Source organism: Natrix helvetica (assembly GCF_964273705.1).
Source record: "Natrix helvetica genome assembly, chromosome: 1".
Taxonomy (NCBI): Eukaryota; Metazoa; Chordata; class Lepidosauria; order Squamata; family Natricidae; genus Natrix; species Natrix helvetica.
In genome coordinates, this window is record NC_138548.1 from 159,666,132 (window position 1) to 159,686,529 (window position 20,398).

The 20,398-nt window shown below is 38.6% G+C and overlaps 1 protein-coding gene across 1 annotated transcript in view; it reads right to left on the reverse strand.

The window, feature by feature from the left end:
- Positions 1 to 2,586: 2,586 nt before the first annotated feature.
- The window catches only part of GRB14 (growth factor receptor bound protein 14), a 62,706-nt gene continuing 44,894 nt past the window's right edge, over positions 2,587 to 20,398 (reverse strand). Inside the window, 10 exon segments of the mRNA XM_081936551.1 lie at positions 2,587 to 3,032; positions 3,484 to 3,577; positions 6,211 to 6,298; positions 8,468 to 8,537; positions 8,621 to 8,737; positions 9,626 to 9,703; positions 14,821 to 14,916; positions 15,132 to 15,242; positions 18,091 to 18,228; positions 20,165 to 20,239. Of these exon segments, the coding sequence (XP_081792677.1) occupies positions 2,886 to 3,032; positions 3,484 to 3,577; positions 6,211 to 6,298; positions 8,468 to 8,537; positions 8,621 to 8,737; positions 9,626 to 9,703; positions 14,821 to 14,916; positions 15,132 to 15,242; positions 18,091 to 18,228; positions 20,165 to 20,239 (1,014 nt within the window). The 3' untranslated portion in view covers positions 2,587 to 2,885.

Sequence of the window (20,398 nt, forward strand, 5' to 3'; positions counted from 1 at the left end):
GGATTTAGATTGGTTTTTCCTTGGAGAAAGTAAAATGAGGATTATCTACTCTCACAGATTCTTTTCTACTTCTGAAGGTGCAAAGGCTTCCTTACAAGTGTCACTTCTGTCTTTCCATTCCATTCTGCTGTCTGGAATCCAGATGGAAATATTGAAGCATATTCTCTTAAAAGTTTGTTTAATGGTTTTTCATTGAATTCCTTCATTAAGATAAAATCCACTTAAGAAAAAGATCCTCAACAGAATAAATTATGAACCACAATTTTAATTTCTTGATGGCATTTTTAAAAATATCTTGCTGTTCTGACCCAGGCTTAACAGAATTACAAAACAAGATTCCTTGTCCCAAAAAAACCCTTTTTCTTTTGTTAATGTGCATTCCTGGCATTCCCATCCAAAAAAGTCCGGGCAATAAGCCTTTCAAGGTTTAATTGTTAAAACAGACCTTATCAGTCCTTGGATAGTTGCCAGGCCGAGAGCTTTTAGCAGCAATGCTGTAAAATGAAATACCTGGCAAGGAGTCTCTGTGAGGCACGAACTCAGATAAGCAAATCTTCACAATAATAAGCAAACTAACTCCTGCAAACACTCCTCCCCTTTCGCTCCCATAATTCCCTATGGGAGGGGCCATTCAGCGTCCACTTGTGCCCTTACTTCCAAGTTGACCCATTCCTTAGTTGTTCCCTTCTCCTGACAGCTTTGCGCATGGGCACATTGGGAACAGGCTCCAGCTGTTCTTCTACCCCACTTATCTTTGACTCTGAAGGCAGCTGATAACTGGCATACGGCTCTGACCCCCTCTCTGCCTCCGACACAGAGCCCTCATCAGAGCCTTCCCCAGACTCCAGGACTGGCCCATGTTCCTCCCCAACCTCCTCACTGTCCGAATCTGCTGCCAGCTCTGTTGACAGCTGATGGGCCACAACACTTGCCTGTAATTTTTTTCTACAGTAATTAATGGTTAAAAACATTTTGTAAAATTGTTTTTGTTTATTGTATCAAGATGGTTGTGGCTATTTTTATACAATCTCTTGTCAATTAAATTATATAATTTATTCTTGGAAAATCATAAATAAATAAGAGCTGTAAGTAAGGCACATGAGAAATTTACTGAAAATCAGTCTAATTTACCCTCTTGGGGTTTTGGAAAGCTCTTAAAACCTAACCCTACTCCCAGCCTGGGGTTAATGCTTTTGTAAGGCCCTATTATGTTTTTATAGTTGTGGTTGTTTTAGTTTGGGAAAAAGACATTTATTGAGATCATTTTGTTTTATATTTTTGACTGTTTTTGTGTATTGGGTTTTGTAAGCCACTCAGAATCTATACATTTAATACAGGTAGTCCTCAACTTACAACAACAATTGAGCCCAAATTTTCTGTTGCAAAGTGAGGCATTTGTTAAGTGAGTTTTGCCCCCATTTTACAACATTTCTTTCCACAGCCGTTACGTGAATCACTGCAGTTGTTAAGTTTGTAACACAGTTGTTAGGGGAATCTGGCTTCCCCAGTGACTTTGCTTGGCAGGAGGTCACAAAATAGGGTCACATGGCCTGGGGAAATGTAACTGTCATAAATATGAGTCAGTTGCCAAGCGTCTGAATTTTGATCATGTGACCATGGGGAGGCTGCAATGGTCATAAGTGTGAAAAAATGGTCATAATGGTCACTTTTTTCAGCGCCGTTGTAACTTTGAACGGTCACTAACTGAACTGTTGTAAGTCGAGGACTACCTATACATAAATGTTGCTTTTGACAGTTAAAAGCACTAAAAGGGAAGGTAACATATTAATTACCTTTATGTAGGGGAGACGTCAAACATCCTTTAGCTATTTTTGAACCACAGTCGATCTATACAATGAGTTGTTAAATGGAATAATGAGATTTGTAGTTTATGATACCTGAAAGGTTGCAGGCTGCCTTCTTACTCTCTATAGATTTAATGGGTAAGCAAAGACTTTTACTGTAAATGTGTGTACCATTATCAAAATGTGAGCTAGCTATAGCTATTGTATTTGCCTGGGTATCTGTGTTATCCAAGAGTTTGATGTTTACCTTGCAAACAAATAACATTTTTCTGAAACCATGATCTGTAACACAATGCATCAAACTATTTCTGGGTCATCTTTCTGTATCTTGGCTGATGTAAAGGGAAAGGAAGAAATGGCTTAAATGGCATTGCATGGGTTACGTTCATATGATCTCATCATATGCAAAAATCAATGAAAGGAGTAGGGAGCAAAGGAACAAGTGGTAAGTGTTCCCACAGGTGGGATTCACGTACCTTCCCTACCGGTTTGCAAATGGGAGTGCACTTGCCTCATCTGGGCATGCAGGCTGTCTTCTGCACATGTGCAGTGCTCATGCTTTATGTCGGGGTGAGTGGGCGGAGCCTCCTGCAGCCGCTGCTACCGGTTTGCCTGAACCGGAGAGAACCAGCTGAATGCCACCTCTGGAGTGTTCTATTTCTACACTGTACTCAGAAGCAGTCCTAGGAGCTAACAGTTATGTTGGCAGGGTATGTTTTGGCTGTTTAATAATTGTAAGGAGAAAATAAAGAAGGCGTTTGAAAAACAAAACTAGTGAAAAAGACATTTATTGAGATTTTGAAAAATACTCCCTAGGATTCCAGCACTTCACAGGTACACCATTTCAGTCCGAAAGTTCATATTTGGAAGATTAACCATTGATTAATCAACCCCTAACACAGAAGTACTGCATTTTGGCTTTTTTTCTGTAGAAATAGAAGCTTTTCTTTGTAAGCTGAAATTTACATTCAATTACTTCTTTTTAAACTTCATTCTCATAACAAAGTGCTTTTTCAAAAGTAATGTTCTGTCTTGATTTGTTATTCTAAGTGAGCTTAGGGTGAGATGTTGATGTTTTAGCTAAAGTGCAATTCGGGCACAATAATGTTTTAACTTGCAAGGAAGGATGCCTTTATTGAGTTGGTAGAACTCCACAAGTTGAATAAGATCAGAGAATCTGGTGTGACCATCATCCAGTGTATAGAAGAGTTTGCCTTCCTCTTCTAACTGCAAAGGGGGGAGAAAGAAAATACACAATCTATACCATGTACAGTCAACAGGCAATTAACCAGACTACTATAATGGATACATATGGCAGCAACATCTTGGGTTTTATGAATAAAAACATTTCTCTTTCCTGCATGAGTTTTATTTACCCATCATCCCTCAAGAAACAAGTTCTGTGAAATATGAACTATATCTTCTAAGATACAGAGCACCTAGGAAGAAAAAGTTAGAATGATGGTCCCATATATAGGCTTATTGGGATAGTTGTCAAAACTGACACCGAAGTCATAAAGAGAAGTTGATATCCCAAATAAGAAAGTAATTTTCATGGGGAAGAAAGTTTTTGGTTTGGAAACTTCTCTTTCATAGAAAAGTGAAAAACCATGGGATTTGGTTCTTGCAAACAGAACATCAAAATATTTTGATTCAGGACCTTCATAGCTATACTTACCGGCACAATTTGGAAGTGCTTTATTTTTAATCCATGGCTTAATGACAACACAAAAGTTTTGGGATTGCTTTGACTATCCCGTACCAAGAAAACTCTGTGGAAAAAAAGAAAATATGGTCAAGTATATTAATCTACGGTAGAAAAATATGAAATTAGGTCCATAAAAAATGACACTGTGGTGCTAGCAAAGAAATTTATTTTTAGATTTTTTTTAAAATCCCACCTTTATTATTTTTATAAATGACTAAAGGAGGTGAATATACCTTCAATTCCTTCCACTTCCTATTTTCCTCAGAAAAAAATGTTTCTTAGTATATTTTATTTTATCTCTTTATTTTTTTAAAGTGAACATAATTAACATTAATTGCTATATTCCATTTGTCACAGTATCCGTAATAAAGTTAAGCAGGTCCACATCAGAAAAAAAGGAAATTTGCCAAGTGAGTTTAAGGTATGGAGGTATAGTACATTGTACTATGGACAAAGAGGGAATAAAAATGTGACAAATACTGCACATCTTATATGCTATTGTACCCACATGAAGCTGAAGATGGATAATAAAAAGTCCCCAAATGAACATAACTGACATCTGTAAAAACTAGCAATGTTATCAACAGCAAACAGCAAAAATATCTCTACACATTTTCTAATAAATTACGGCATTAAAGCAAGGGTACCCATTTTCTCTTATTGTTTGTATTTGCTTTAGAAATCTTTGTGGACAAGATTCAACATACTGGAGATTAAAATTCAAGGACAGAAATAAGAACTGAAATGTTATGTTGACAATGTAGTACTAAGTGTTATGGAAAAACAGGTTTATAAGATAACTGATGAAAACAATCAAAGATTTTGGTGAATTCTTTAGAGACCAAGTCATTGAAAAGAACACAAAATAATGACAAGATACCAGATGAAGAATAACTTCGTTTAAAAAATAGTCTTGTTTTGAGATAACTAACTAACTAACTAAATAAATAAATTCAATGAAATGTTTAGGAGTATATTACATAAATATTTACATTTGACATGATGCAAAGACATATTTCATAACAATTACAATCAATTATGGGGAAAATATATTGAAGTGGAGACAAACCTAAAACTTTTTTGGCTAGATCTTATCTTGACAATAAAAATGAGCATACTACCCAAGATGATCTGTGTATTTTAAATGACACCAATTTCAATCTCAATCAAAAACTTGCAGGATTGGCAAAGAAGAATGAAGAGATTTATACACAGTAGAAAAATAACCAAACAAGAACAGGATTTAAAATTCTGCAAGAGTCAAAGAAAGATGTGGCCTTACATTTCCTAACTTTAAATTTTATTACCACACCCCCTGGCAATATAATTGCATAACGTAACAGATAAAATCCCTGAAGAATATAATATCAATCATAGGGGAAACTGACTTAGCCAATGGACTTTATAGATATTTATAGTATAAGAAAACAAAAGAAAATAATTTGAAAGGACATATAAAACAAAGTCCAATAACGATAGGAAATCTTTCAAAAACAAAAATAGTCTGGCCATTTCATCATTCGTTTCACTGTCAAACATCTTGTGTATGTAGGTTTGTGTGGGTGGGTCCTCCAATCTCAACAATGCTAAATCACTTCTGACATTTTTTTAATAAAGGCAGAATGAAGTGTCCATTTCCAGAAGCAGATGCTGGAGAAAAGGAAGGGAGCCTCTTTGAAGGAGAACATTCTGTGTATCATGACATAAAAAGGGTGGGAATGTGAATTTAGCTCTTTCCTGATACAATATGGTGGACTTCCAGCAAATTAGGTAACAACTTAAAACAGATTTGAAACTGGCAGTTGAGCTCCACATTCAAACAGGGACAATCCCTGAGGGCTGCATGGTTGGAAAAGATGGTCATCTCCCATTCTCTCTTTTGACCTCTTCTTGCTTTCCTTCTGCTGGTCTACTGTCAAGGGATTTCCCAAAGGTACCTTTTTCAAAAGTCAACTGGACTTTGTTTTCCTTGAAGATATTTTATTTCTCATCTAAGAAGCTTCTTCAGTTTTGAAGTGAAGAACTGAAGAAGCTCCTTGGACGAGAAGCGAAACGTCTTCAATCAAAACAAAGAAAGACCAGTTGCCTTTTGAAAAAGCACCTTTGGGACAATATGACCTGAATCAGGGGCCTCCTGATTTTTCAGTCAGCTTCGCCAGCCAGGAATTCTGGGAGTTGAAGTCCACAAGTCTTAAAGTTGCTAAGGTTGGAGACCCCTGATCTGGATGACCGAGAATTTCCATAGACACGTCAAGGGGTTTGAACCAAGACTATATAGAGGACTTCTGAAGTTAGGAAAACTTTACTGAAAATAAGTTAGGAGGTACTTCAGATATAAGTAGGTACCCTTACTTAACTACCATTACTTCATGCTTGTTTGATTGATTAATTGATTTTAAGGCTGCCTACTCACTGGTGACTTTGGCATCTTACAGAAGGTTAAAAGAACAGCCAATCATTAAAAAAGTCAAGGATGCTGGGAGGAATAAATCAGCTTATATGAGATTGATGCTGGTGCTTAGTGAGAACACACATAAAACTCAGAATGTGCTGGAAGAGTCAGGACTTAAGTTCTTGCCCAAAGACTAGCAAGTCAGTATCATGTAGATCTTGGGGGAGATACAATTCCATAGATTAGGTGGGGCAGCATAAAAACAGTCAGTCATAAAACATAAATATCAAGGGGGAAAAACTTACCCATCCACCAGTCCTTGCCTCAGAATCAGTTGGTGTGCCTCTTCTCTAGAAATCTTATGATGAAACCATGGCTGTGAACTGTGTATAGCTAAAAACATATGATTCTAGGTAAGGTGAAACACCTTTACACTCTGCTTCAAATATCTGGGATTGTTTTCCACAAAGTGGCTCCTGAAAAGAGTGTGCTAAATTCCTAGTCCAATATGCCCAACATAGTATTGTAGTATTTCTTGGCTTTTTTTGTTTTCATGCCAGAGGTGTTGATTTTATCCCAGTAGTCTAAAAGTGTTTTGATTCAAAAGCCCTGGAACATATATTATATAAATTTAACTTGGGTCAAACTCTTCATTTGAATTAATCCATTCAAAATTCTGAAAGGTTATTTTTTAAATTACTAATTGTATTTGTAATTGTAATTGTGTTCCCAATTTAATTTTGCAACTCGAGGCTGGATTTTTGAAGCACAGTTGAAGACTTAAATCAAATCATCACCTCTTGACCAAATTTCAAATTGATCCCTTTATGTTTGGCTCCTTTTATACTAGACATTTTATACTGGTAGTCTCTTATCATCCTGGAATTGCCTTCTGGAAGCACGGTTCCCATCAGATAGCTTTCTTTCAATTAGGGTATGCCAGAAAGCCAGTGGTTCCAAGTTACTACTACTTGAATAGGTTCGATTGTTCTTTGAAGCCAGCTGATGATTTATTTCATGTATCAGTTCCCTTTCAAAAAAAAGTATTCATGTTGTCCATCCTTGGAGGTTTTATTTAGGAAATACAGGATATTCCATATGGTCTAAGTAGCTTGAGTCAACAGAATGTATCCCCCTAAGCCAGGATTCTCCAAAGTGGTCAGTATTGACCCCCACAGGCTGATGGGACTATTCACTATTATCATTGTCATTATTTTTATTTCTATTGCTATTTATTAAAGTAGTATTTATTAAATTATTTTCATATAATAGATGTTTTTTTGGGGGGGGTCAATCAATAATCTGAAACTTCATGAAAGGATCAATGAGCTGAAAAGTTTGGGGACTCATGACTTAGGCCCAGGATACATGCGAGACCACCTACTGCCACCAGTAGCCTCCACCATCCAGTGCGATTCCACAGAGTTGGCCTCCTCAGGGTGCCGTCAGCCAGACAGTGTTGGCTAGCGACCCCCAGGGGGAGAGCCTTCTCTGTGGGGTGCCTTTCCTCTGGAATGAGCTGCCCCCGGAGGTTCGCATAATCTCCGACCTCCGGTCCTTCTGACGCGCCCTAAAAAGTTGGCTTTTCCAGCAAGCCGGCCTGGCCTGTTAATTTTATCTAATTTTTAAAATGTTAGTGTTATATTAATTCAGTTTGTTTCTTGGATTGTTTCTAATTTTCTTTTAAGTTTTGTAATATGTATTTTTTAATACTGTATGCCGCCCTGAGTCCTTTGGGAGAAGGGCGGCATATAAATCCAATAAAACAAAACAAAACAAACAATCACACCCTAAACATGTATTTTATAAAGATATCTAACATTCTCTCATTGCCTTGCTTCTGTGGACCTACCAAGAATTATTTTTTCAATAATTTTTATTAAACAATTTTTTTAAAAAAAGACAATTTTTTTTGTAATTTCCTTCTGTACAACATTTCCACCTCATTATACATCCATTGTAAATACACTTCTCCTCCCCCATTTCAGTTTCTCTTTGTCTACACATATGACACTATTATATACATTCCTTAATTTATAATCCTTCATTATATTATTTCCATTTATACATGTTTGTTCATCTCTACCTATACATTGTTAATTTCTAACTCCTGTCTTCAGTCTTTTCTTAAACTTTACACCTGTCCTCTACCCATTTGTAACACTCGTTCCATACCATATAATATTCTGTTTCCTCCTTTTCTTTTATTTCTTTTGTAAGTTTGTCCATCTCTGCACACTCTTAACACTTCCATTATAACAAGAATTTTTTTGCTTGCCGAGAAACAAAAGTATCTGCAGAATCTTTTTGTCAAAATGGCCAAAGCAACACTGCCCTATAAGTTCCACATCATGGCACATATACAAAACAGGCAAAATTTCCATTGGGTTGGGTTGTCCCTTGATTAGGCCCAAAGCAATCTCCATTACTTTTTTTAAAAAACAATAAAGCTAAGATCAACTTGTTTTATGGTGTCGTTTTGTGAATATATGTCTGCATGTGTATGATGAATGAATTCATGACATCACATGATATTCTACAAGATCTGTCAGTGGTGCATACCTGTAGTGGAGGGGACACTTTGTAAAGTGCTGGGGCTGCTGTGTATACCAAGACGTAAGCTCCCTTTTTTCTACATAAAAAGAAAGGAAAAGTACTGAATTTTTAATCAAGAAACCATAACATTAAGAATGGTTTTAAATGAAATGTTCATACCCGCCATGCTAAACCTTCTTCGACTGCAACCGATAAGGCTTCTGTGGGGTTTTCAATAATTCTGGATTTATTCCCTGTGAAGTCCATAGCCACAAGAGAATTCTCTGAAACACTTCTCTACAGGATAAAAAATGTATTAAATGCATCTACCAAAAATATTTTACAGTATATCTTTGATTATTCCAAGACAAAATCAACATGGAATCTATTGATTAGCCAGCAGAAAAGTAAAAATAAGGGCATGTTTTCTGGAGAAGGTGGTTTATATGCAATAGATATACCCCCATTATGCCTGAAAGATAAATGCCTGGCATTATCAAGATCCGCAAATGGTATTTCATTTTTAAGAATTTCAATTTGCATTCATAAGAATTATCTGTTAAGGTGGTTAAAAAGTAGAGTAAATTAGTTATTTAAGTTGAGTTGGTTTTTGTTAGATTTATATTCCACCTTTTAAATATACCATTTACAACAGAGGTAGATATCTTTCTCCCCATTGGATCGAACCAATTTTGACTCCTACAGGTCCCAGGCCAATGTTGATGGGGAGCTGGCTGTAGCTCCAATTACCTTTAGAGATATATCCTATTCTAATATAAAAACAACCCAAATACCATCAATTGAAAAGGAAAATGGAGGGGAGGAAACAAGAAACAACTGCAGAAATTATATAAAGAGTACCAAACTAGTACCTGGAGCGCTACACTTGGTCCAAGAGACTCTACTGAATAGTGTGGCATCAAATTAGTTTATAAATTCATTCATTCCTTTGTTTATTCACTCTATTTGTATATAACCAAATCAATAAAAGCATACAGACAATAAGTGGGGAAATCATCTTGTTTTGTCAAGCAAAACAGAAAATCCCGTAACAATAAACAAGCTAAACAATTTCATCCTCTTCCATTATCTCCAAAATCAGTTGCCTGAGGAGGCCACATAATGCAACAATCAGGAGGTTGTATTTATATTTCAATTTAAGTAATTGTTATTAAGTATACTTACCATGGGTGTGCTAAGAAAACTGCCCCCACTTCTTCCTTGATAGGGCTGTGTGTAATTCTTGTACAACTGCATTCCGTACTATAAACAAGGTATAAGAACTATTACAATTTTATGCATATAATTCAATTGTCTGAGAATAGTCTACCATTAAAATAGACATAGCATGCATTTGCAATAGCACACAGACTTATATACCGCTTGATAGTGCTTTACAGCACTGTCTAAGCGGTTTACAGGGTTAGCATATTGCCCCCAACAATCTGGGTCCTCATTTTACCAACCTCGGAAGGATGGAAAGCTGAGTCAACATTGAGCCGGTCAGGATCGAACTCCTGGCAGTGAGCAGAGTCAGTCTGCAATACTGTATTCTAACCACTGAGCCACCAGAGCTCCTACAGCCTGTTTATTTGAGGGACCATCTGTCTCTGATTATGTCTACCCATCCCACTAGCCCAGTGGGTCTCAACTTTCCTAATGCCGCGACCCTTTAATACAGTTCCTCATGTTGTGGTGACCCCCAACCATAAAATTATTTTTTGTTTTTCTGATGGTCTTAGGCGACCCCTGTGAAAGGGTCGTTCGACCCCCCCAAAGGGGCCCCGACCCACAGGTTGAGAACCACTGCACTAGCCCAAAAAGAGAGGCGACTCGATTTTGCAGTATCTTTCCGCTGCCATGGCCACCAAGCTACACCACGCCCACCAAGCCACACCCACAGAACCGGTATAAAAAAATTTGAATTTCACCACTGCATGACACCCACCCATTGGAACATCATCCATCCCAGAGATTAGATTGGACCCAACCCTGCTGGCTTTTTGTAAGGCCTTACACACAAGGTTGCATCATTGAGTTTGGAGACTTGGGTGTGTAGCAGAACCTGTGCAATGGTTATATTGATTGTGTTGGTTGTTCTTTAAAAAAAATATTCTTTTTGCTGCTGATTATGCATGCATTTTTAAATGTTATATATTTCATGCTGTTTTTAATTGTTATTAGTTGCCCAGAGGCAAGAATTTGAGGGGGGCTGCTATATAAATTGAGACAGATAGAGCAGATAGACACAAGTGAATTCTACCACTAGGCTGTATGATTGAAGATGAAAGGTTACAGACCAACATCTCTAAAAGACCCAGAACGTTGACTTACAAAATTAATCCTTAATATGATCACAGTCACAATGACAAGCCAAATTATCATTCCATCTGTTTTAAATGTGGGCTGAGTGATGTTCTGCTACATACTAAAAACAATAGGAATGCCTGTGTTATAGATTTTTTTTCAAGCGTTCTCAAAATGATAAAATAACGAGTTTCCATGGGTTTTTGTTTTTAAATAACTGAACAGATCTCTATCTCAAAAACCATGATGGGCGGGAGGAGGAAAAGGAGAATGTCTGCCTAGATTTATTCTTATCCTTTGACAAGTAGATTATAGGGAAAGGGACAGGGCCACCTGGTGACCCAGAAAACTTCAGTGTACCTGAAAGAACATCCCTAAGGAAACCTACAGCTTGCCAATAACAATAGTAATACAAAAATCCTGTAATACACAGGAACAGTTTTTCATTGATTCCAACACTAACAACAAAAGGGCAACAAGCGTTTGTGTTTATAAGGTAGTAGGCAAGGTGGAATTAGGCTCCCTTTTTTGTCTCTAGATCCCATCCAGAAAAACCTTAGAAAAATCCAACTCTACTTGCAGTTTTAAACATCTCTTATATCCTGAACTGAATTTGGATGAATACTGAAGTGGTGATTAAATAGCCATATAACAAAAGCAGTTACTTAAACACTCTTTTTATGCACAATATAGTTTTGTGCTATTGGGTGACTGACCTGATAAAAGTATGAACAAAAGGCATTTTTAAAACAACCAATCTTATTCTGTACAAGGAGCTCTTGGGAAGCTAGCTGAACAGAGGTGGTATTCAGGCGGTTCGGACCGGTTCACCCAAACCGGTAGCGCCAAACTGCGGGTGGCCCTGCCAACCTGCCCCTGCTCCAAAACGTCCTATGTAGCCTCGTTTTCGACACGCACAAATGTGTGCATTCCACGTGCATGAGCAAAGCGCATTTGCAGAAGGGTGCACGCATGGGCAGAAGGTGCACATGCTCACAGTTATGAACCGGTGGTAAACCTAAGCGAAACCCACCACTATAGCTTTAGATGTATTTGCTAAGATCCCAGGGAATGTGATCAGATCATTTTGCTGAGGACAGAATAACAATTACAGAAATCATTATTTTGAATGAGCAAAACTGTATGTTACTTGGAGGAAGTAGAATCCCTTCGCTTTGAAAAGAAACTAAATCTTTCTTTAAAGATTGTTCTGTGAGGTATGCCAAATCCCATCAAGCTCTTTGACTGTATTAAGTTGTTATATCCTAAGTAAACTACTACATCCCATTTATAGTGCTTTATGGTTTAGTGTGACGAGTGAACCCAAACAACTGTGATTTATTCAACAAGTTCTAGTTAAGCAAACCATGGGTTACTGTAATGTATAAAAAAGGTTTTCATCTAGGCCAGTACACAAGCTACAAGAATGATCAGTAAACAGATTGTTCACAGGATAAACTTTTTCTCTCTAAGTTTATTTTCTGAAGTTATCACAACTTCTGAAATGTTGTGCTAGGGGAACCCTTCAAATTATGCATAATATGACTAGGAGGTTTTGCAATCACTTCCATTCTTTTTTAAATTGAAGAACAATCTATGATCCAAGCCAAAGGTCTAATATGATGTACAAACCAACCTTTATTGCAACCCAATCACTATAATTTGTTCAACAAATCATTTAGCCCAACAAAATGAATCTGACTTCCCTCCTGAAATATTATTGTAACTAGCGGTATATAATGGGCCAAAGTATGTCTCCAATTTTACTTTTTGTAAATGGAAAGATACTTTATCTAAAGGAAATGTTTTCTTTACCCTAACAGAAATTGTAATAGTTTATCAATGTTTTAAAAATGAATGAATAAAGAGCAAATAGACATATATTACCAAAGAAATCCCACTAGTCTAAGGAAGAAATATGTAGACTGGATTAACATATTGCCTTAAACCATGACTTATTCAAGTTAAGTGATTAGGCCATAACTGATTGTCTTCAGACAATGTCAGGTACCAAAAAAAAACCTCACAATATGGTATAGTGCAGTGATGGATGCCAAAAGCGGGCGGAGCACAGGGGGGTCGTGCGCCAGCGTGCTACACCCATAATGCTATGTGTGCAGCCACCCCAATGGGCATGTGCACACGACCAACAAACCCCCCACCGTGCTTTTGCCACGGTTTTTTTGCCCTTCCCAGGCTCCAGAGGCTTTCTAGGAGCCGGGGGAGAGCGAAAAAAGCCTCCCTCCGGATGCCCTCCGGAGGCCTCAGGAGCTTCCCTGAAGGCTCCAGAGAGCGAAAAACAGACTTACGGGGAACCTCGAAGTTCGGGAATGGTGACTTCTGGTTTGTCCGTAGGGCCGATTTTCGACCTCCGGAGCCTTCAGGCGGCTTCCCTAAAGGCTCCAGTGGGCAAAAAACGGACCTACAGACAAACCAGAAGTCACTTTCAGTTTGCTCATAGGGCCGTTTTTCGCCCTCCGGAGCCTTCAGGGAAGCCTCCTGAAGGCCCCTGAAGCTCCAGAGGGTGAAAAACAGACCTATGGGGAACCCGGAAGTTCAGAAATGGTGACTTCTGGCTTGTCTGCAGCGCTGATTTTCGACCTCCGGAACTTTCAGGAGGCTTCCCTGAAGGCTCCAAAGAGCAAAAACCAGCCCTATGAGCAAACCGGAAGTGATTTCTGGTTTGTCTGTAGGGCCGATTTCCAACTCAGGGGCCTTCAGGAGGCTTCCCTGAAGGCTCCAGAGGGTGAAAAACAGTCCTACGAGCAAACCAGAAGCCTGTTCCTGAATTTCCAGTTTGCCCGTAGGGCTGGTTTTTCCCGCTCTGGAGGCAAAGCCTCCGGAGGGCGAAAAACGGCCTCAAAAGAAGGCCGAAGTGAGCTGGCCAGCTGACAGGGCAAAACCTCACGTGCCCTGACAAATGGCTCCACGTGCCACCTGTGGCACGCATGCCATAGGTTCACCATCACAGGTTTAGTGTATTGTGTGAATCAACATTGGTATAATAACTACCAAATGAGTGATCATTTTGTGGTAAGAGCAATGAACCTTACCTCATTCCAGTGAAAATATATGTTTTATAGACTATTTAACTTCACTGGCATCTGCTGAATTTCTATTATTTTCTAATCTATGTTGCATATTTTAGATTTTTAAAAAAATCCATTTAAACTGCCTGAAGCAATGTAGTCCTCTTAATTGAATTTTAACATTCACTTTTATTGGAATGGAATGGTCCCAGATGGAAAGTTTCCTATCACTACCAGTTAAAAGATGTAATGCCGTTCTGATGCCTTCCGATCTTTAGAACACCAACTGTGACAGAATAAAGCAAAAGGAATGGGGGAAAAAATGTTGGTAAAATACGGGATTGCTATAAATGGAGCATCATCCTTAAGGAATAAATACTCTTGAACTAGTTCTTTGGAATAACAGTAACAAGCACTTCTCTGATAATCTGAAACTGGTGACAGTGCTTTTGCGCATAAATCACTTCTGCATCCTTTTGATGGCTTTTTTCATTTTAAGCCTCTTCTTTGACCACTGCAAGGCATATTTTAAGTCACTCACTTCTCCCGTAGCTTCCTTCCACTTCTTCAAAAGGAATGCCTCTTCCAAACATTCCTGCACTGTCCATGCAGCCTGGTCATTGATGGAGTGGGTTTGGGCTACATGCAGTGCTTTTTCAGTTGTGGTTCTCCCTCACAGGATGCCTTCCCTGGGAAGCACGCTTGGCACCCATTTTAGTGACTACCCTAAGCTAACAGCTTTCTCTTTTTCCCATCACTTTTAGTGAGCTTTGGTTTCATATTTCTATGAGGAGTTTGTATACTTTTTTTCTTACATCCTTGTGGTGCTACGTTCTCCTCCTAATTAGTTTTTATGTTTTAAGCAAACATTATTTACTGATATAATTGTGCAGGTGAGAAATATACACATGCAAGACTGAGCTTCCAAAGGCTAAAAATACCACTTTTACCCAGAGGCGTAAAGAGAAGAGTGAAATGTATTGTGTACGGTAACTATAGAAACAATTGGTGAAGACAATGCACAGAAGAAGAGAAGACATTTACCTTCAGCAACCGAATTGCTGTCATCCAACAGGTCCTACTTTGCTCACTGTCTGCATAAAGGTATTTCAGGTCTCTGGTTCCTCCTGCTTTATAAGGCTAGAAGGCCACAGCATATTGTTTAGCATTAATGCATATCTTGAAGACTATACCTGTTGAAATAAAAGCCACTAATTCTCCTATTTCACAAACAAAATCTCTTCTCTTAGAATTTTTTTCCCTGCATCACAAAAGTGGCTTAGAATGTGGAGGGAAAAAACCCCGACTAATTTGCTGAAAGATGTTTAGGTCTTATTAAAATGCTAAATTCTTACCTTGAAGCAGAACCCAAAAGTGGCTGGCACTCCAGATATCTTTTTGCCTCTCAGAGACATATATATGTCGCTGCAGCTGAATTCACTGAAAAGTTGCAGGTGTCGTGGTTCCTAAAATGAAAAACATGAAAATATTACATCAACTTTAAAATTATTGCTCTCGGTTGGGGTGGGGGTTGAGAGAGGGAGAGAAAAAGCCTACAGCGGAACACAATTGAATTTACTAAGAATTATGGAAACAATGAATTTTCCAAGAATTATGGAAACAATGAATTTTCAAGAATTATGGAAAGTTTTTTCAAGTTGTGTACAGCATCTTATGACCACTCAATATCTTTTAGATTAGGGAAGCCTTCATCAACACTACTAAAATAGCCATATGCACTAAAGAGGAACAGTAAACATTTTTAAAGGAAAAGAACTTGAAGTACTGAACACGATAGCTGTGTGTAGAGACTCTGCTAAAACCAGAATGTTGCTTATTTGGTTTTGCTGTTTTTTTATTTGTTGCACAGGATGAAGTATAAACCTAGCCACTGTCGTTTATTCAATAACAGATTATACCAAAAGAAAACTATGGTGTGATTTTCCACTATTAGCTTCACCCAGGAGCAATTGTGGATCTCAAATTCGAGAACGAATCAAAATGTAGATTGGACAAAACTGTTGGAAACAACCAACAAAACCATCACTCCCAGAAATACAGGGGGAAGTAGATGCCATTTTTTATTGTAATGCACAGGACACAGCAAGTTTTTATCAAAGGCAAGGTCTTGACAAATATGCACCAACTGCAGGGGCATCCAGTCCTCAGGGAGAGTCAAAAAATCCAGATGACAGATCAGTCCAAGTAACGGAAGCCGGGTGTGTAAAATAGTGGGAGAATAGAAGAGGTAGGACACCGATTCGGACGCCTCAACCAATGAGATTTAACTTTTTCCGCCACCGTAATGGCGGATCTGAGTGAAGCCTATGTACCTCGGCTTCAGTCTTATTAATATTTAACAAGGTCTCTTTGTACACGCAGCAACATTGTTTTCTGTACAAAGGGGTGGAGTTTTGGTCATACAGTCATGTCTGCCATTGCAATTTTTTGGCCCAGACCCTGAAGATAGCTCCGGGGATATTTTTTCCCCCCAGGTCATGATATCTTCCCTTGGCTTCAATCCCAAGAGAAGGAAAGTGAACTGCTACAAGCTCTGGAAACAGAGAATCCCCAACCATTTTCAAGACAATTACAGGAAGAAGAGCCCTGGGTCCTCTTCCAGAGGGTGGCTGGAAGAACTAAAGTGACAATATTTTAGTCCTCCAGTAAAAATGTTTCTGAGAACAGACCAATGTCACTAATTTGTTGTTCTGGGGAAAAGAGGAGGAGGAGGAAAGAGTAATAGGTATATTCACTGCTTTGAATTATTCAGAAAAATAATAAAAGTGGGTTGAAAATAAATAAATACATTAAAATTGTACAGGACATCATCATTTCTTCCACAGGCAGAGATCATCAGCATAATATTGTAGCTCTTGTGGTGAACCTCCCAGAGTCTATAAAACTGTAGACTTAATCATAATGCATTTTTTTTTTAAAAAAAGAATTTTATGTTTTAAAAGCAACATCATTAATCCTTTAAAGTGGAAAGTTAACTATTTTTTTTTCAAATCATAGTTCATTACAAGTTTGTATCATAAGGACTGGATTATCTACTTTTTCACCTCTCTTTCTCCACAACAGAGATTTCCCAACCTGGGGTGCCCACACCTTCATGGGATACAAGATGAAATTTCAGAGGGTGCCGCAAAAAGTGGCTTGTGTCACTTAGGCATGAGTCACAAGTCACAATTATTTTTTATAGTGGGTGTGAATATTGATCAAACATTTCTTAGGGATGTGATGCAGAGAACATATTGGGAACCACTGAGTCAACTCTGAAGCGAACCTGGCTGAAGCCATCTTGTGCTGCCTCATAGTTGCCACGAAGCCTGAGAGGGGGAAGGGAGGGGGAAGTAGATAGCCTGACTACAGTCAAAACAAAACATTTTCCTGTGGGAACCATGGTCATTGTAACAGGTGGCTGTGGAAGGAGGAGCTTGCCAGCTATATTCCTAGTTACTTGCGGGATCGTATCCTGCCCCATACATCCCTACGACCAATTCGCTCTCACAGAGAGGGACTCCTCCGGGTGCCGTCCTCTAAGCAATGCCAGAGAGCGGCGCCGAGGGGTAGGGCCTTCTCTGTGATGGGCCCAGCCCTCTGGAATGACCTCCCCCCCGACATTAGGACAACTACCGATCTCCGCTCCTTCCGCACGAAACTCAAGACCCACCTGTTCCAACTAGCCGGCCTGGCTTAAATTATAAACTATAACTACATTCTCTAATCCCCCTGGACAATTTTAAATTTTAAATTAATTCTGACTTTTTGGGTATTTTAATTGTTTTAATCTTACTGTGTTGTTTCAACTCATGATTATTTATTTATGTATTGTAAAATGTTTTTGTATATACCCCTCCTCGTCATTTATTTGTATATTGAATTGTACGCTGCCCCGAGTCCCTTTGTGGAGAGGGAGCGGCCTATAAATTGAATTAATAAATAAAATAAATAAATAAATAAATATTCATTGGAGAATGTGACCGCTGACACCTGGGAGGGGGGATTTTTAACTCTTTTAATTAGGTGAAAACTGCCAGAACTGTTAGAGTTGGTTTTCACCGGCAGTGCTGATATGATGTATCCAATAAATATATTCTTTGAGAAATCTCCCTGCCTTGGAGTTCTGCTTTCAACGGGTGTGTTACTCGGAATGCTGACTCAACAAGGACAAAACAGAGAGGAAATTTTTCTAAATCTCTACAGATCTAAAATGAAAAAAAAAAACAAAAAAAAACACCCCACCTATTGTATAAAAATAAAATATATACCAATTTCTAACACTTCTTCCTTTTCATTTGCCAAATTTACCTTCGATGTTCCCTTAGTGGAAAAATACAGGCCAGATCTTCGCAACAAAAAGTACATTTTTTTCCAGGTTTTCTTCCCTTGCTCTTTAAAATGCAAATAACCATGAATTTCAGGATATGCAGTGGAACTTAAAAACATCTGGAAAAAAAGAGAGAGAAAGAGAGGGGAATAGCAAGAGAAAGCGAGAAACTCCACTTCCTTAAATTCCATTGGAATGTTCTCTTGCAGTTCTTTGTAGACAATGAAGAATTCTAGCATTGCTTTGGCATTTGCTCAGGATATTGTACAGTGAGCTTCTGCATAGTACATATATTGTTGAAAGATCTACAACTGTCTTAAAATGCTAAGTGCTGTAAATGCTAAGTATGTTCAAGATAACTCCATAGTAAGTTCACCTTATTCTACAACCATTGCTGCTCTGGGCTGCTATTTGCGTTTTTCAGAAGAGCGATGAGTAAGATCCAGATCCGCCAACTTTTCCTATTACAGGAGAAAGTCCCCTTATCTTCACGAAAGTGCTTATAATTAGCACAAGATTTTTCACAGCTGGGACTGGAATTCTGCTCAGTTGTCTCATCCAATATTATTCACAATTCAACCAACCAGCTATAATTTCTTCAATACCTTTTTGCAGATGGCAGGCTATTATTACATATAACGTTATCCGATAGAACAGTTAGGTGAGAAGGCCATTCTTTTTCTCTAGGCTCACTTTTTCTTTGCTTCACAAATGTATGGATAAACATATACACACACGCGCGCGCACACACACACTACACACAGAGACTTCATTAAAAGGAAGAGATGCTTATAAACCTAACTGACACCTTAAGAATAAATAAATCTTAAGCCAGATGGTATCCACCTGAGGGATTCCAAGAACTACATGAAATTGCTGACCTGCTGATAAAAATACACAATCTGTATAAGATCGCCATCTATTTCCAAAGACTGGAAAATTATAAGTGAGACTCCAATTTCTAAAAGAGAAACTGAGAGGAGATACTGGCAATTATAGGACAATTAGATGACAATCAATTTGTCTCAGATCGATAATAATCAAACATAGAAAAATGAGAACCAACACGGCTTCATCATGGATAGGTCTAAGTTAATCGCAAATATTTATTGTACGGGGGTATCTAGTTTAGTTTACTTTGTCATTGCACATCGTACAGTGAAATTAAATGCCGTCTTCAATGCACATTGTAACTATAAAAATAAAAACACAAAACATACATCCTTCACATTCTATACAATTGAATTGAAAACCGATATTGCATTAGTATTGCACTATATCATAGAATTCGATATAGTGACTGCCCTGGGATAGAAGCTGTTTTTTCAGCCTATTTGTCCTTGTTTCTCTTATCCTGTACCGCCTGCCAGATGGTAATAGTTCAAAAAAAGGGGTGCCTAGGATGAGATGGATCTTTAAGAATGTTTTAAACTTTCTTAAGGCAGCGGGAGCTATAAAGCTCTTCCAAAGAGGGGAGAGGGCAACCAAAGATCCTCTGGGTTAAATCTCTAAACTGTTTTATGGTATCAAAAAACACGCAGACAGAGATGACTCGACAAGTCCTGAAGATCTGGAATACTCAATTAACTTTGGCCAGAGGCTCCTGAGCAGTTTCAGCAGCAGGGGGGAAGAGTGGTGATCTTAAGGAAAAGCAATTGGCTGGAGAACAGAAATGCACAAATCACTTTTGGACTCGAGTGATAGTCAATATTCAGTTCAATAGTCAGAACGGAATCATCAGGAAGTGCTGGTAGAATATGTACGTTTAGTCTGTTTAAAAATCAACTGGAATGAAGAGGGATCAACAAAGTGGCCGATGATGATTTCCCACCTATCCCCCCCCCCCGTCCCACTGCTTTAATGAGACATGTGGATTACAGCACCATAAAAGTCAGACACATGGGATGCAATCTCAACTAAGAATGCTTCAGAGGGAAAAATTGCATCGGATCCCCAATTCTTACTACTTTACACAAAAGTGAGAATGTGCTCAGCAGTGCTTAATGGAACTTGTGGTTTGAACCGCGGGTAAATGATTTCATTTCAGTCTCTTACCTGCAGTATCTGTGCGTGGTTCGCTGTACCATTGCTCTCATTTGAGAGGGATACCAGATGATCTGGGAAAAAAATCTGCAAAATATAGTTAGCAGAGGGCAGAAAATGTTTGACAAGCTTGAGCTGGACAACGGGCTATACCAGCGATGGCGAACCTTTTTTGGCTCGCGTGCCACAAGTGGGAGGAGCGCAGGGTGGTCATGTGCGGGGGTGCCACACCCATAATGCAACGCG